This window comes from Chiroxiphia lanceolata, chromosome 9 (genome assembly GCF_009829145.1).
Source record: "Chiroxiphia lanceolata isolate bChiLan1 chromosome 9, bChiLan1.pri, whole genome shotgun sequence".
NCBI lineage: Eukaryota > Metazoa > Chordata > Aves > Passeriformes > Pipridae > Chiroxiphia > Chiroxiphia lanceolata.
In genome coordinates, this window is record NC_045645.1 from 31033804 (window position 1) to 31050225 (window position 16422).

Consider the following 16422-nt stretch of genomic DNA (forward strand, 5'->3'; position numbering starts at 1 on the left):
GGTGTCCCTGCCCATGGCAGAGGGTGGGACTGGATGGGCTTTATGGTCCCTTCCCACCCAAACCATTCTGTGATTCTGTGATTCTCTGACTTCCTAACCTGCCAGACAGCATTCTGCACTGGGATATAGAGATGCACTGCTCAGTTGTGGCTTTGTTCCTGTCCTAAGGAAAACAAATGGAGAAATAGCTGCTTATTAGAAAGCCAAAGCTTGCTATTGCAAAAGGGATGTTTTTTTAATTTTGCATTAAGGTGTATGAACACAAAGAGATCACACAAAAGCAGGATTTTACATGCACAGACAGTATCCCAGTGACTCTGGCAAACAGATACCAGTCTGAGCAATCTGACAGTGCCGTACTGTTGTTTAAACACAGTGTAGTGCTCATGGAGAAGACAAAACATCATCCAGCTGGAGGGAGGGTGGAGCCAGATCTTCCTCCTTTCTAGCCAAAAGGAGTCAGCTCCTCCAACTGGGGAAAATTTGCTATTTTTTTATTAAAAGGTACCAGCTAGACCTGGAAGGTGCAGAGCTCCAGAGAAGCAGTGTAAAGTGTTGGGCCACATGTGCCCCAGCAAAGCCAGCCCCAGCAGGAAGGCACTTGGGCACTTTGCCAATTCCCTGAAAGAAATCCCAGCTCAGCATGTGGGGAATGTGCCACGCAGAGAATCCCAGCAAAGGAACCTCCAGGTCCACGTGGAAGTGAACAGCATCGTAGATGTGACACTTGGGGATGTGGCTCAGGGTTGGACCCAGGAGTGTCAGGTTAATGGTTGGACTCAATTTTAGAGGTCTTTTCCAACCTCAGTGATTCCCAGATTCTGTGTGATCAGTTACCATCAGGCCACACAATGCTGTCCAGCTTGGCTTTGGCCTTGGCAATGAACTCCTCAGAGGCACCAAGGAGCGGAAGCCGTGGAGGTCCCATGGGAATGCCAGAAACAAAAGTCATTACAGCTTTAGTCTGTGCAACACCAAAACCTGGGCACACAAAAGCAAAATCAGGACATTTGCAGACCACCTTGCTTAAAGCAGCCTTGATACAGGTGCCAAAAAAAGCAGCAGCATGGATTTCCTGGGTAATCCAGCATCAACCAGACTTCAAGTATTTCTTGGAAGCGAGAACAGCGTAAGTAAGAAGAGGGAGCTGTGCTTGCAGACAGGAAAGGCATTACAATAAAAATTACACCTGCTCACTACATTTATTTATATATAGGCAACCCCAGTGCAGACTCTTGCAAAGACAAACCCTGGGAGTAGTAACGTCCTGCTCCTTGTCCATAGCTCTGGAAATTCAGTATTTGCCTCCTTATCTATAAGGCTAAAAAATAATGCAATTCCTCTGACTTTGAACCCAAGAAATAAAATCAAGCACTAAAGCTCAGCTACATTAAGCAGGGTTTGCATATCCCAGCAAACCCACAGTGAACACTTCATTAAGTATATGATTTAATTTAATTTGAACATTTCATGTCTGATTCAGTCTCCCTACACCACTCTGACTTGGTTGGTTTTAATTGCTTTTTGTATTTAATCTTGATTTTGTTTCTAAAAATCATTCAATTTTAAAATGTTTTGGCCTTGTACAGCCTTCAACAAAGTTCCTCTTAAATTACAGCAAGGAAGGAGAGAGAAGTATCAGAGCTGTTTTCCTCCTTGGGCACCACCATCTCAGAAAAATGACTGTAGAAATAAAGAAATGAGCTTTTGGAGACAGAAGGAAAAAAAAAACTAACAAAAAAACAACCCACAGAAAGAGTCAGGGTAAGAAAAAGGGTAAATCACAGAGTCCCAGCTTTAAATCTGTGAGATTTCACAGCAGAAGGAAGGAAGGGAGAGTGGAATCAGTCAGGGATGCTTGGTCAGCTCCCTTTGCCCAGCTTCCAGCTGCTGCTAAGTTGGGAAACAGCAGATGCAACAGTTTTTCACTGTGAAATCTTTCAGGAAGGAAGTTCCAAGAGTGCAGCAACATGAGAGTTTCAGGAGCACCAAGTCCACATTTTTAGACATAACGAGTGAAATGGGCAGTGATTACCCAGTTTACTTACCCAGTTTTATGACAAAGTTGAGAAACTCCCCAGTGAGAAACTAGAAAAGACCAACAGTAGTTTATTAACACCTTCAAGTTTGAAGGTGTAAAAGCATCTAGAGATATTATGATATCTATATTTTATATAACTGTAGCCCAGCTTTGAGAAAAGCCCTTGGCCACTGGGCCAGTCTATGGGAAATACTAATTGAATTCCATTGGAATAGGGGAGGGATACCTCAAATGTCCCATAAAAACATTCGGTACAGATTGTGCACTGATGGCTCAGAACTCCGCATAAATCTCCAAGCTGCCCAAGACCAAGAGGGGTGAAGGCAGAGCTGTTTTGGGACAGCTTTCTGCCCTACATCATGTAGGCTATCCCCAGAATATTCCTAGTCAAGGGGCTTGCTCCCCGCGGGTTTGTTCAAGGAAAAGGACTCACCTGCATGGATGAGATTAGAGTTGAAGGGTAAGTGAGGCAGATCTTAGATAATAAGTTAGTAAGGACGGGTCAAAAAGCTGAGCAGGGATGAGTAACAAGCAGGGGGGATGGAGCCGGAAGAATTTTCCCTTAATAAAGCTACCTCAGGGTATGGATGACAAACCCAAATGGAAAACCACCCCAGTAAAGCTCAAGGTTGCTCCCAGTGGGGCCAGGGAAGATGCTGTACCTGATACTTCCGTGCCAGGACAAGGTCTGGCTTTGCAAAGGCTTCCAACATCAGATTGGTTTGTCGGCCCAAATAGTTGTATGTGCTGTCAAAAAACCAAAAAAAAACCAAAATAAACCAAAAAGAGAATTGGAAAATGCAAAGGAGGAACTTAAAACCAGTGAAACGAAGCAAGTAACCACAGGCTTTTGCTGTTGACAGGGTAAGAATGTTGTTATTAAGAGAGATTTGTGCAATCTATGTGTGGTCAAGCATCTGAAGTATGTCAAGCCCTACAGAAGAGTTTAGAGAGCAGATTCATCAACCTCTTAATTTTCCAGTTGCTTGTTCACTTAATGGATCCTCTAAATGGGAACACAGATATCACACAGTAATTCATCTAAGCAGCCTAGTAAGAGGGGCAGAAGATAAATCAGAAATAAACTTGGCAGAGCCCTTTTCCTCACAGACTTCTCATGTCAACTAATGATTTTTACCTCGCTGGGTTTTGGTTCCTTACACGTATAATGAAGACTGAAGTAGGGATCACTTGTAAAGTTGCTGTGAGGATAAAAAGTACGTTGAAACCTTTGGGTCAGCTTAGGGACTGCAGCACTAATCACCCAAAGGAACACTGGGTGAGATCCCCAGGTTATGACTGTCCCATCAGCAGGATTGGGGCTACATTATGTGTCTGCCTCTGTATATCCCTGCCCTGTAAAATCCTCTGTTGTGGTGACAGAAGACAGTCAGGGAAATGCTGTGCAGACAGTGGAAGATACAACACCGCAGTGTGTGTGTGCGGAGGGGAAGGAGTCCAAGCCATACTGACCTGCCAACTGCTCCATTTGCCCCTACTGCCAGTGCACCCAACAGTTGCTAGTTTGGGGTGAGAGGAGAAAAAAAAAGTAAAAAAAAAAAATTTTACTTCATGTAACAAAATAAAGATTAAAAAAGGGGTGGTGGGAGGGAGCAATGAAACTGCCTGGCACTGAGTGTCCAGGGTTGTTTTTCCCCAAGGCTGAAGCAAGAGAATGCCTTAGAAGGAATTATTTTTAAGAGGAGCCCCTTACCTCATCCACCCCATAAAGAAATTCAAGCTGCTGTGCTTCATTCTTGTGTATACACTGTGCAAGGTCCAGGAGGTCCGTGTCGCTGAACTTCACACCCTGGAAGGTGGGGATCCGTTCTTTTATTCCCTCCAGCAACTCTTCCACACGAACTGTGCAGGACAGCAAGCTCATGTGAAGGAACACAGCCCTGTTCTGGGACAGTCCCCTGCCACATCCTCAAGAGGGACACTTAATGTTTTAGAAGTTTAATAGGCCTAAGCCTAGTAAGCTATACAGCTCTAAACCAATGATCAAGACAACAAAAAGTGAGACTCTTACCAGATCAGAACACAAAAACCCTGGATAAGTGAAAGTTTAGGCACAAACTGGCAGCAACATATTTAAGACTGAATGTAAATCCATACATCCAGAAACACCATATAACCTGCTGTCCAGAGCAAATGACCACAGATCTGTACTCTGTACTTACTCTTCACACCCGTCAGAGGAGGAATATGATAGTAATAAAATGGAACATCAGGGGCCTCAGATGTGACCTTCTGTAAGAGAGAGACCAGCTCATCTGGAAGGAAAACATCACATATCCCATAAGAAAAGGAGACATTCCATAGGGACAGACAGTTCAGATTCACAGCCAGGGGCTGTGGAGAGGCCTCAGCTTGTGCACCATACATATAAAACCCTTCACACGTCACTAACACGTTAAATGTGACAAAATTCAGGGGAAGACCTTAAGGAAGGCAAAGACAGTATATGTTTTAAACCAAAGCAATTTCAGTAACTCATTCATTCTCTTGCAGATGTAACTCAGGCCTGCTCTCACACGTGCCAGACCTATGTGCCAAGCGGTCTCACCAGGATCACTTGTGTGTCACAAAGGACAAGGGATCAAGGTCACGTTCACCTCTCCAGGGTATTGCTTGGTGGTAATGATGAACAGGTTTTTGGACAATTTTCTTGTACCATTTTAAGAATCAAAGAATTATTGTGTCTTCATTTTACAAGACACTAACAAAACACATCCCAAAAGACATTGTTCCCACTTCTTACCAGAAGAATTTTAAAATTCTCATCTTTAAAAAACGCTTCTTGTAGGTTTTGCTTTTCCATGACAAGTGTGCAAACGTTATCACCAGAACAGTTTCCAAAGAAAGGAGATGGTATTAATCCTTTATCTATGATTAAGGTTTGGAGGGCAATAAAAAGGCCCCAGCAATCACAGGTACTCACCTTTGTTTGTGGGTTTGAAGAAGAAGGGTGCTATGACAGCAATGCCACCAGCACCTATGGCTGCTGCGTGTCTTGCCTGTAAAAGACAGAATGGAAAGTACCTGAAGGTAAAATCTGCTTATATTTATCACACACAGTGAAAAGGAATCATATCATGTACACACCAGCTCTTGGGACTCCGGCAGGCTCAGTGCCCCCACATGAATGATCACGTGATCCAATCTGTACCAAAAAAAAACCAAATTCAGAAGGTTTGGAGAGGTTTCAGTGATGGTGAAAAATGCCAGGCTGCCAAAATGAGCTTGGGGAGTCACAGAACAAGAACCTAGAAAGGATCTGAGCCTGTGTTGACCTGACAAGCCGACACACAGGGAAAACGCCAACAGTGACAAGCGACAGGTGGTGGAAAAAAATCACACTTGCAAGCACGGATCATGTGTGACTCCTTGCTGGTGTACTTGCAAGGCTGTCAGGAGGGACAAATCTCAGCATTTTATTAGGAAGCTGAAATTAAGACACCAAGGGTGTAAGGGGAAGCCAGGAAGAGTAAAGGATATCAAAGTGTATCTTTGCATTCTAAACCTCTTTCTCTGCAGACCTACCTCACAGCAGCAGCTTTGAATGCCTGTCTGTTCCTGCCAAGGGACTCTCCCATGTTTCAGGCCATCAGTCCCATTGCTGTGTTTCTCCTTTATATCCACAGGAGATATGGATATAAAGGCTAGGGATGTGAAGGCTGTGAGCCTTCACACCAGTTTATTTCTGCTCACCACCCTTCCCCGTAAAACACCTCCTGCCCTGCACATCCTCTGACAGACCAAGTAAGAGGAAGGCACCAGGTACAGGAGATGGAGAAGGGAGCTGCAAATGGACACACTGCTGCAGATCCAGGTTGAATTCTTTCTTTTGTCTCTGATTTAGCACCTTTGGGGAAGCAGTTAAACATTTGACACCTTGGGTTCCCCCTTCCAAATCATTTATTACATTAAAAGGTTCAGGAATGCTTTTTATTTTCAATTCTTCTTGAAAATAAGCAAAGGGCACAGGCCTTTTTTTTCCCCCCAAGTCCTTTCTTGTCCCCCCACCCCTCAGTGTACCAAAGAGAAGGACTCTTACAAGCTCCCAAAGCTTGTAAGAAATGTCAAAAAAATGGACACCAGCTAACTGGCAGTGACAAAAACACAGCTCAGTGACAAAGGAGCTGGGGAACAAAGCCCAACAGCAAAATACTGGAGTAAAAAGGCATCAGCAAATTTGGCTGTGCAATCGAGGCATGCCAATATCAAAACATGAGATCTGGAATCCCCTGTTCCCTCTCAGCTACTCACTTGTCTTTTCCTTGGCACACCCATTCTTCTGCCAGCTGCTTCCTCTCCTGGATGCTGAGGGACAGGCCTTCTCCTGTCGTGCCATTCACTGTTTCGACACACAACATACTGGCTGAGGCCTCACCTACACACATTGTTTTCACTGAAGACAAGAACTGACACTTTTTGAGTTGGGGAGAATCACTCAGTGAGCCTTCTCTGCCAACACATTATCCAGTCACCTCTGGGAGTGTAACCCTGTGAGGGCAAACACTTATTTTATCCCACACAGAAATGGGATGTGGGCAGAAGCAGATGCCTTAAGTACCTCTTGCTCTCTCTCCACTGGTGACTATAAGTGGTCAGGATGATCCCACATCCACAGCCCCCCACTACAGCTCTTATCAGGTGAGATATCACTGGATTTCCATCCAGGCAGAAGGGCTGCAACACAGTTTCAGTCAAAGAAACACTCACCAAAAACATTCTTCACAGTCTGCTCGTTTACCAGATAATCCACGTACTGACGGATCACCGGAAGGTTAATTTGTCTGCAGAGAAAGGAATCACAGCAACCATAAGTCTCCATCCACAGTTCTCTTTAACTTAGTCATTAAGAAACAAGAAAAACCCCATGTATTTTGAAGCCTTGCATTTGTACACACACAGATTACCCCAAGGTATGATACCCTCAGCATCTATTTAACATCTGAGGTAACAGCTCAGCTCTGAATTCCCTCTTCCAGTTTCTCTTCCTCGTGACAAGTAGTTCCAACCTTTTATCCCAATTGAGAATTACTGCAGACTCATCACAGCAGAGGACTTTTTTGGGGAGGTATGAGAGAATAGAAGACAAACCTTTTCAGCTGTTGAGGGAAACAGGAGTCCTCTTGAGAGCATAAAGATTTTGTGCTGGCAAATAGTTAAACTACTTCTGGATACAGACACTGAAATTGCATCTGCTGGATGTGACTTTGACCTCTCTCTCTCTCTCTCATTAAAAGATGAGGAAAGCAACAGACTTCCCCAAGAAACAGGGGAAACAGAATTCTATGTTTATCTTCTCTGCAGGAGAAACTTGTTTTGTTTACCAGTGTATAATATTTGGCTCTTGTGTCATTTGTTAAACATACAGACAAACCCTGGAAGTCAATTCTGGTGCCTTGACTGGTCTTCCACGTCACCCAAAATTCCACATTTGTCTTCCCAGAACATATCAGACCAGGACCATGCATTCCAGGCAGAGAGGTCAGGTCACTCTCTAAATACTATGTTTCTATAAATTTGAGTTGTGATAGAAAGTGAAATCAGAAACAAGTTTCTTTTAAAGCAAGGATCAAAGCAGTGCCTGCAAGTGAATGAGTTCTCTGACTGGGACACTGCCAAGCTGTCATCATGGCTAGGCTTCGCGAACGAAGATTTGGGAAGGCACTAGCCACATTTGCTACAGGCACGCTGGTGGCTTATGAGCCAATACGTGACAGACATCCGATTGCAAAAGGCACAGCAGAAAGACTCCTTAGATGGTGTATTCTGCAAGACATGGTTCTTTCTGCGTTGCCTTTTTTCCTCGAGAGTGATCTTGTGTGTGTTCTCGAAGGAAACAGCTGTGTTATAGATGGCGTGTCTCCAGGCCTCCCGATTTGAGGCCAGAGTAGACCAGTTATGGTGATCAATATGGCCAAGGCTGGCTTGAAGGCCAAGCTGTACAGCACTTTTAAAAAGTGTAGTTCACTTTTGGCAGTCGTAAGTAGCACATCTCCACCATCTCCCTCAAAAACACAAACACATCCCGACACATCCCCCACCAGAGCTCAGGGTTCTCTGCTGACTCCAGGAAACTCTGTCTTGCAACACCAAAATGCAGTCAGGAGGGTTCTGTTAGCCACCCCTGCCCTGAGGAAAGCTAAATTTCAAGTTTCGATTGGATGTTATTTTCAGAACTGTGCTCTCCTTGCAGTATTTTCTTCAGGCTTAGACTAATCCCAGGCACACATACACACACGAGTGCATGCATGACTTAGCTAGGGTAAAGTGGAATCTAAAAGGCCTTCAGGTTCTGACAATTATTTTCTAGCTCTCAAGAGCTCTTTTTAACTAGGACTGTGGTTTTCCTTAACAAACATGAAAACACTGCAATACTCTTCACGTATAAGCTTACTATGATTTAATTTGCACCTACAAGGCAGCAGAAAAAGAGAAGTGAGACTGATCCAAACTCTCCCAACCCAGACCTACAGCAATTGCTGGGCAGCAGGAGGAGGCAGAGGAAAGGGAATCTCACTCTGGTCCTAGTGGGACCAACCTAACAGTTCCCACATCCCACCTGAGATATGATTTAAGAAAAAAAAGGGGGAAGAAAGAAAGAAACAACGTAGATCAGTTCCAAATATGAAAGAAGCAAAGTAGAAGTCTAAGGAAACAGTAATCAGTGCAACTTTGACAACTCACCCATCAGGAGTCATTGGAGTAATTGTAGCAGCTACAAGACCCTGCAACTTCTTTCTGGATGTCATTGAGCTGTTTGAAGAAGAAAGGGGTAAACGCGGTTACCATCTTTATTCAGGTGTAGCTCGACTTCTGCCAAAGGCAAGAGCCGCAGGCCGTGCCCCGGCACCCCCCGGGCCGCGGGCAGCGGGGCAGGGCCCGGCTCTGCAGAGACCCGGCTCCCAGCGCTCCCTGAGGGCCCCGGCACGGCCCCGGCATGACCCCGGCTCCTCCTCACCTCGAGCAGCCCCTCGGCGGCTCCCAGGGCCGCTCCAGCGGGCGCCGCGGCTGGGAATGGCCGAGGGAGCAGGAGGCGGAGTGAGGGGCGGGAGCCGCGGCACCGCCTGACAGCGCTGCACGGCCCTGTCAGCCCGGCCCTCCTCAGCCTCAGCTCAGCCCTTCCTCAACCCCAACCCAGCCCTTCCTCAGCCCCAACCCAGCCCTTCCTCAGCCCCAACCCAGCCCATCTCAGCCCAGCCCAGCCCTTCTCAGCCCAGCCCAGCCCTTCTCAGCCCCAACCCAGCTCTTCCTCAGCCTCAGCCCAGCCTTCCCTCGCCCAATCTTCCCTTGTCCAACCCATCTCAGCCCACCCTTGCCCAGCCCCTTCCCTGTCCTCTGGCATGCCCAGCACAAGCCGCGACCCCCACGGGCTCCCACAGCCCACACTCTGTGCAAAAAGTAAGGCTGGTTTGGGTTATTAATCGTTATCTGCAAACTTAAACATAAAAATAAATAAATGAACTTCTCAAAATTTGCCAAAATAACAGGGTGGAGACAATCATAGAATCAGAGACTGGTTCAAGTTGGATGAGACCTTAAAGATCATCCAGTTCCACTCCCTGCCACAGGCAGGGAAACCTTCCACTAGCCCAGGTTGCTCCAAGCCCCGTCCAACCTGGCCTTGGACACTTGCAGGGATGGGGCAACCACAGCTTCTCTGGGCAACCTGTGCCAGGGCCTCACCACGCTCAGCCAGGGAAGGATTTTTTCCTGCTATCTCATCTCATGCCCTCTCAGCCTCACTGAGGTGCTGGAAGCACTCCCAATGACAGCACAGTGTCCTGGCTCTGGGACACATGGATCCATGTCTCTGTGTGAAGGGCAAACGGAGATCAGACCATGACGAGAGCAGAAAACAATGGCCCATGGGGAGCTACAACTGCTCCTTGCATGCAGCCCAACATGGTTTTCCCAGATGTGCACCACATGCAGTGCCAAGTGTGGCCCCATGGCACTGTGCACAGCACAATCCTCCTCCATCCCACCAGAACTGCAGCTGGACCTGGATTCAAATCTTCTCCAGCTGATTTCGACAGACCACCAGCACCCCATAAGACAAGGTACTGTCTTATGTCAATCTGCCCTGGACAGATTCATGGCAATAAACCTTCAAAACATCTGTCTTGAGGGTGCACTCTCAGAACCTCCATCAGAGCATGTTTTGAGAGCACCCAGTGCCTGCAGGGAGAACAATCCTCTGTTGTTGTTGTGTGCTCCGGGAGCACATTTTTCATGTGTTCACATAGTAACCCCAGGAGTTTGGGGCTGTGGTATTCCTCCCCCACCCTGAAATATGCTCCCTGTGGGCTGTTCCTACGCAGAGATCACTTTCTCCGGGGGTTAGCTTTATTAGCAGGTCCTCCCAAAGCACATGATTTTCTTTGAGGGTCATCTCATTTGCCAGAAATCCCCTCCTCTCTAAACTCTTCTGTTCCTATGGGTAATTTCTCTCTCCAGGCTGAACAGCCCCAGCTCTCACAACCTCTGCCACCTCCCCAAAACAACAGTGTATTTCTTGAGGTTCAGAGACAATTCAGTGCTCTGTAGAGCCACTTAGAGAAAGTTCACAAGGTATTCCAAGTATTTTAAGGGAGTTTTAGAGCTACTGTTAACAGCATAGAAGTTTTGCAGTAGCCTGAAGTGGTTTAGAGCTGCTTAGAACAGTCTGTTGGAGTCACAGATTGGTCTAGAAGGGTTTTAGAGCTGCCCTGAGCTCTTCAGAGGAATTTTAAAGCTGCATAGAGCAGTTCAGGGTTGTACAGCAGGGATTTAGAGGCATTTTAAATGTCTTTAGAGACACATTAGTGCTGCTTAGAGCATCAGAGGAGCTTTAGATCAGTTTAGGGGTCCTCTGAGGTGTTTAGAAGAGGTTTAGAAAAGCTAAATGAGTTTAGAGAACTTTACAGGAGTTCTGGCCCACTTTACAGGACCTTAGACCTGCTTAGAACTGTTTACAGGGGTTTTAGAGGAGTTAGATCAATTTAGAGCAGTTCAGCGTGGTTTTAGAGCCTCAGGGAAGTTTTAGCACTGTTTCTCTAAGCAGGAGTTCCAGAAATGCAAAAAGGAGCTCTAGAGCCATTTCATGGAAAACTGAGAGGGGGTGAGATCTGTTTTGAAGCATTTTACTGCTGCTTAAGGCAGTGTGGAGGAATTTCAGGTATCAGTGTTGGTTAGAGGGCTTTCAGAGCGGATGCTTTTTTTATAGTTTCTCACCATTGTTTATGGTTTATCTTCAATTAGAAGAGTTTTAGAGCTGTCTAGGTGGGTTGTAGAGCAGTGTGGCGCATTCTGGAACTCTTTAAAGAAGTCCAGACTGGTTTATCACTCTGGAGTGTTTTAGAATCAGTCAAATGATTTTAAAGGGTATGATTTAGAGGGTGTAATAATAGCTCTGTAAGAGCTCATCAGAGGTGTTTTGTAGCTGCCTGGTTAGAGCACCTCACAGCATATTCAAGGAGGTTTAGAGCTCCTTAGAGGAGTTCAAGATGCCCAGAGGATCTTCAGATCAATATAGAGGAGCTCTAAATAAGATCAGATGAATCTGAAAGTTGCTTAGAGAAGGTTTAGAAAGATGTTAGTGCTGTTTAGAGGACCCAAGCACTCTTGGAAGGGATATTACAGCTCCTCAGAACTGCTTAGAGTGCTTCTGAGGAGTTCTGGAGGAATCTGGAGCTATTTTTCAGATCTTTAAAGCTGTTTCAGGAAGAGCAAAGGTATTTTAAAGGTGGCAATAAACTCCTAGAGGTGTTTAGCACCATTTAGTGGCAGTTTAGAGCTGATTAGAGTCTTAGAGTACTTTTGGGACTGCTTAGAGTTGTGTAAATTATATCTGGTTTTAGCCAATTGTCTCTGCAGCAATACAGATGTCTTAGAGCTCTTTAGGCTAACTAAAGGACTTTTAGAACAATTTAGAAGAGCTATACAGTGGTTTAGAGCTGCTTAGTGGGGGTTAAAATCTTAGAATAGCTCAGAGACATTCTGAAAAATTTTAGGGTTGCCCCAGTTCAGGGTTGGCACTGTCTTCCCACATCTGATCACTGTTTCTGACTCCCCTCACTGCCTCTGTCCCTCTTCCCTAGTCCCTGGCTGAAGGTTTCCTGTTTTGGGGCTGTCTTTGCTTACCTTTGGAAGGGGTGCAATTAAAAAAACCGATGGTGAAGATTCTAAGGCTTTCTGATTATTTACACTGACAACCAGCAGGAAAAAGAACTGTGCTTTAGCCAGAAGGAATGGCAGCTTCAACGGCTGTGGGAATTTATAGTGTGGGGAATCTGAACACATGAACTGACATCCAGGTTCCAAAACCTACACTGTAAATTCTGGGCAAGGCAGAAGGAGAGTCCAGGCTCTCTGCAGCTGCAGCATCCTGTGCAGCGCCCGGAAAAGTGTCTTCCCACTTCCCTTGAAATAAGCAGGGCAGTGTCAGCGGTGCCAAAGCTCAGAGGATAATAAGGACACCCGTGAAAGCAGCAACAAAAGTCAGTTGCTGTTTTTCCAAAACAAGCATAGGAATAAAAATATGGTTTTACAGATTCTAGCAATTTTTCTGTAAGGAAAAGGAATGAACATGAATGTCAAAAGCTTATCTAAACAACTCCATAATGTAATTTCAAATAGGGAAGTTATAAGCACGTAAAGGCCCTGCAAGTTTCCTTCAGAGTTTGTGTTGCTGCTGTATTAACATTTCCAATAATTTCTACACTGAATACAACTTCGCTTCCACTTTCTCCAAATCACACTAGTCTCTACCTATACAGAGTTTTGACACCTGTTGTCATTTCTGAAGCTACCATGAGTGCACTTCTGGTTCAGCATAATCAAACTATAGTTTTGCTTCTTTCTCTCTGCAATAAATAAATGTATCCAGATGTAATTTTCTTCCAAAGACAGACTCAAGTCTGTTTTCAGAACAAATAAGAAGTATCCAAGCCTAAATGAAAATTGAGAAAGACAATACCTGTGAAAGTGATGAAATTCTGTTAAATACCATCTTGGCTGGCTCGTATTCAGAAACACATCATCTGGGAAGATGGTGTGATGTCATTATACATCAACTTCATTTTCTCTGCTCTAAATCAAAAGGTGCAAAAATCAAAAGAAATACCAGCCTCTCAGACATTTAATTTGAGTTTTAAACTGTTAGGCTGGCTATTGATTCTGCCTGGAAACTTGCCAGTTTAAGTGTTTTTTTCCCCCTAACTTTGCATTTTCTTAAGTGTCTTATAGAGACATTCCCTGCCCATGGCAGGGCGTTGGAACTAGAAGCTCTTTGTCCCTTCCAACCCAAACCATTCTGTAATTCTCTGTTTCAGGCTGGTGTGTTTGCTGCATAAAAGATGTTTAACACACAAAGATAATTTTTTACACGTTAAGATGCTTAAACGTTTAACCTTCTCATTAACAGTCAACAGTATAATCAAGTTTATGGCTTTGGAAACAGAACAAACTATCAGGATCCATTACTGAGCTGAAGCGACCACTGACAACCAAGAGAGCTTGAGGGACATTAATATTAAAGTAAAACTCACCTCTGGACACAACCAACAGTGCCACCTGCTGCAGAACCAGCACTGGCTCACCCTGGGAAAGGAGAGGATGAGAGACTAGGTTCTGGTCCCACTGTCAGAAGATGGGAGAAGTTCTGACATGATCCACATTCAAGCAACTAAGCTCAGGAAGCAGCTCAGGAGACAAATCCTCAGCTTCAGTTACTTTTTCATGTCTTTTTGAGAGAAGTGGAAAATATTATTTTAGGAGAGTATTTTCTTTAAGATACGAATTCTGACTCTCCAGGCCTGGTCCCATCACCTCTGGACATGTTCTCAGGTCCTTGGGACTCCATAGGGCTGGACTCCTTTGTATTTGCAAAGAAGGTGTGTTCTCTTCACCTCAGGCTTAAGTCACTGTTAAACGTCAGTTAAAAAAAGCCCAAATAGCAGTGCAATAGATTTGTGTCAAGGCTTTTTCCCAGCAAGCACTGTTACCTCTTTCCCTGGATGAGATGTTCCTGTCTTGAATATACAAATTCACTTGGTTTCACGGTCTTGTTTCTAAGAACCTGCCAATAGCAGAATGTGGATGAATTTCTAAAAGGTGAATTCCTCTCCTTCCAGCACTCAGAGAGGACTGGAAGTTTCTGTGGATTTAGATAAGTATTAATGCTGGTTAAAGTTTACTGAGCTAATTGCATGTAGGGTTCAGCTGCTAGATCCCTAAACAAATCCATATTAAAAATATCCCTTATTTTGGAAAGAAGCCAGTGAATAAGGCAGTATATAAAGCTGAGGAAGCTTCTCTCTGGGCTCCATGCACAGAAGACAGGAAGGTTTTGGAATGTTTTGCATGGCAGCTGGAAGGAAGGATTTATTTAAGATTAACTCCCCAAACCTACAATGATTCCAAAATGTGATCTCCAGCAGAGGAATCTTGGAAAATACCAAGTCAAGAGTGCTCTGGAGTTGTGTTGGGTGTAGGAAGGTTTTCATTTGGTCAACAGCAGCCAGTTCCAGGCCATCCCTGATGAAGTGAGCAAGAAATCACTCACTCAGCAAGAGTTAGGTAACACTGTCAGTGAGTCAGCTGTTCAAGGTAGCAGGGAGAGGCAGTAGTTTCATGTGTCATTTGTAACAAACTAGCTGGAATCGGGGGAAAACATGGACAAAATCCACATGCAGGTTTCCAAAAAGCAAATGGGTTTTGGCTGAGAGCAAATCCAACCGTAACAAATCGTGTGCTGATATAAAACGTGTAGGTCAGAGCATAAGGTGTAAATACTCCCTCACTGGAGTTATGGCAGAGATTTCCTTTCCACATTTTGCAAGGGATAATAAGGACGTTCCTTGGAACAGTACTGTAGTACATTCAACTGCTTCCTTAGAAGATGGTACACTTATGCGTCTTCATTTTCCATACTGGAAGTGAAAATAAGATGTAAAATGGAGGCTTTCTCTCTCTTTAGAGCAAGGACATAAGAGGCTTCTTTTGGGAGACGAATTTGCAGCAAACCACAGTTCATCTAACAACATATAAGGACATTTTTGCTGCCCTGGACAGTAACTACAGTAACATCACATGCTCAACTTCTTTGTTGGGAAGTGAGGGCTTCTGCATCATCTGATGAGCATGAGTTTGCAAAAGCAAAGGCCATTTATATGTGAAGAGTCTCAATTCTTTTAAATGAAAATCACTGACAACTATTTCCTGACAGGCTTAGGCAGCAATGCAAAACTGCCTGGAGCTTTGGGATGAGACCACTCGTTAGAACACGTGAGTGGCCAGACAAGGGACAACGCTCCCTCTCTGTCCCTCACACCCCAGCTCTTCATATCCCACCACAGACCTGGCAGCTACAAGAACAAGACTCAAAGTTATCATTAACCACACTGTAACAAAACATTTTTGTCCCCTGGGTTTCTCCAATCCTGACACAATTAGGTCAGTGGAAAAGATTCCTGTTTTTTGTGCAAGCAGTCTGTGCTTGCCTCTAAGGATAAAGGTAACTTGCCACACAACTGCACAGATGTGACAGCAGGATTGTAATGCTGCCACAGAGCAGATGGAAGCAGTTTTGCTCTGGAGAATGTTGCTTAAGGTCTTGTCTGGGCTTGTTACTGAGAGAAAAAGTGGAAAACACAAGTGATCATATCACAGGCTCGCCCTTCTCCTTTTCCCATCAAAGCTGCTTCTGAAGTACCAGTTCATTACCAGTTCCTGCACAGAAGTGCCTGATGAAAACAGTAAAATTAAGGTGCAAACCCTGTGCTTTTCTGTGCTTGTGCCCTCATCCCTACTCCTTAAGGCAGCAGTACAGAAAAGCATTGCTTTCTCAGCTGTTCTAGAAAATACCAGCCAAGTCCCAGACAGATATTCATGGCATTACACAGAGTTGTCACAGAGCCCTTGAGACTTACTGACTGCTGCATACTCAAATTTTCCCCTGTTTGGAGGTACCAGTGAGACTGTGTCAGCTTCCACCATAATCCCACTCCTTCCACTAATTAGTTTTGGAATGTATATAGTTGTGTACAGAATACATGTCCTCATGCCTGCCCTGCTGTCTCATCCAGCTGTTGACATGTTCTCTCAATGTATATGTGAAAAACAAAGCCTGTTGGAAAACAACGCCTCGGGAAAACACTGCGGATTGTTCTCTAGCCCGGGGCTGCTCCACCAGGAACAGTCAGCTCTTTGTCAGGGACATCAGCTGGACACACACAGACTGACTGGGGGTTTGTTCTGGGCCTCTCTGCCTCAGAAACGAGAATCCACTGTGGGCTTGTGTTTATCTACAGAGTTATTGCCGCCCTTTCAAGGTAATTCTCCTCAGTGCTCACCACTGGGGTACACTGGTGGTGATTTACCAA

The 16422-nt window shown here is 44.9% G+C and overlaps 1 protein-coding gene across 5 annotated transcripts; it reads right to left on the reverse strand.

The window, feature by feature from the left end:
- Window positions 1–198: 198 nt before the first annotated feature.
- Window positions 199–9133, reverse strand: NPL (N-acetylneuraminate pyruvate lyase). 5 transcript variants are annotated; one of them, XM_032696276.1, is made up of 12 exons: window positions 9018–9133; window positions 8744–8812; window positions 6770–6843; window positions 6314–6401; window positions 5150–5207; window positions 4986–5061; window positions 4225–4317; window positions 3756–3904; window positions 3515–3561; window positions 2704–2788; window positions 2049–2088; window positions 199–981 (listed from the first exon to the last, which is right to left on the reverse strand). In XM_032696276.1, the coding sequence occupies exons 2-12, from the start codon at window positions 8806–8808 to the stop codon at window positions 830–832; spliced, it is 927 nt and encodes a 308-aa protein (XP_032552167.1). In that variant the 5' UTR covers window positions 8809–8812; window positions 9018–9133; the 3' UTR covers window positions 199–829. The 5 variants fall into 5 exon arrangements, with proteins under 5 accessions (XP_032552167.1, XP_032552170.1, XP_032552172.1 ...); XM_032696278.1 differs by lacking the exon at window positions 199–981 and adding an exon at window positions 1184–1683; XM_032696279.1 differs by lacking the exon at window positions 4225–4317.
- Between the last annotated feature and the right edge of the window lie 7289 nt (window positions 9134–16422).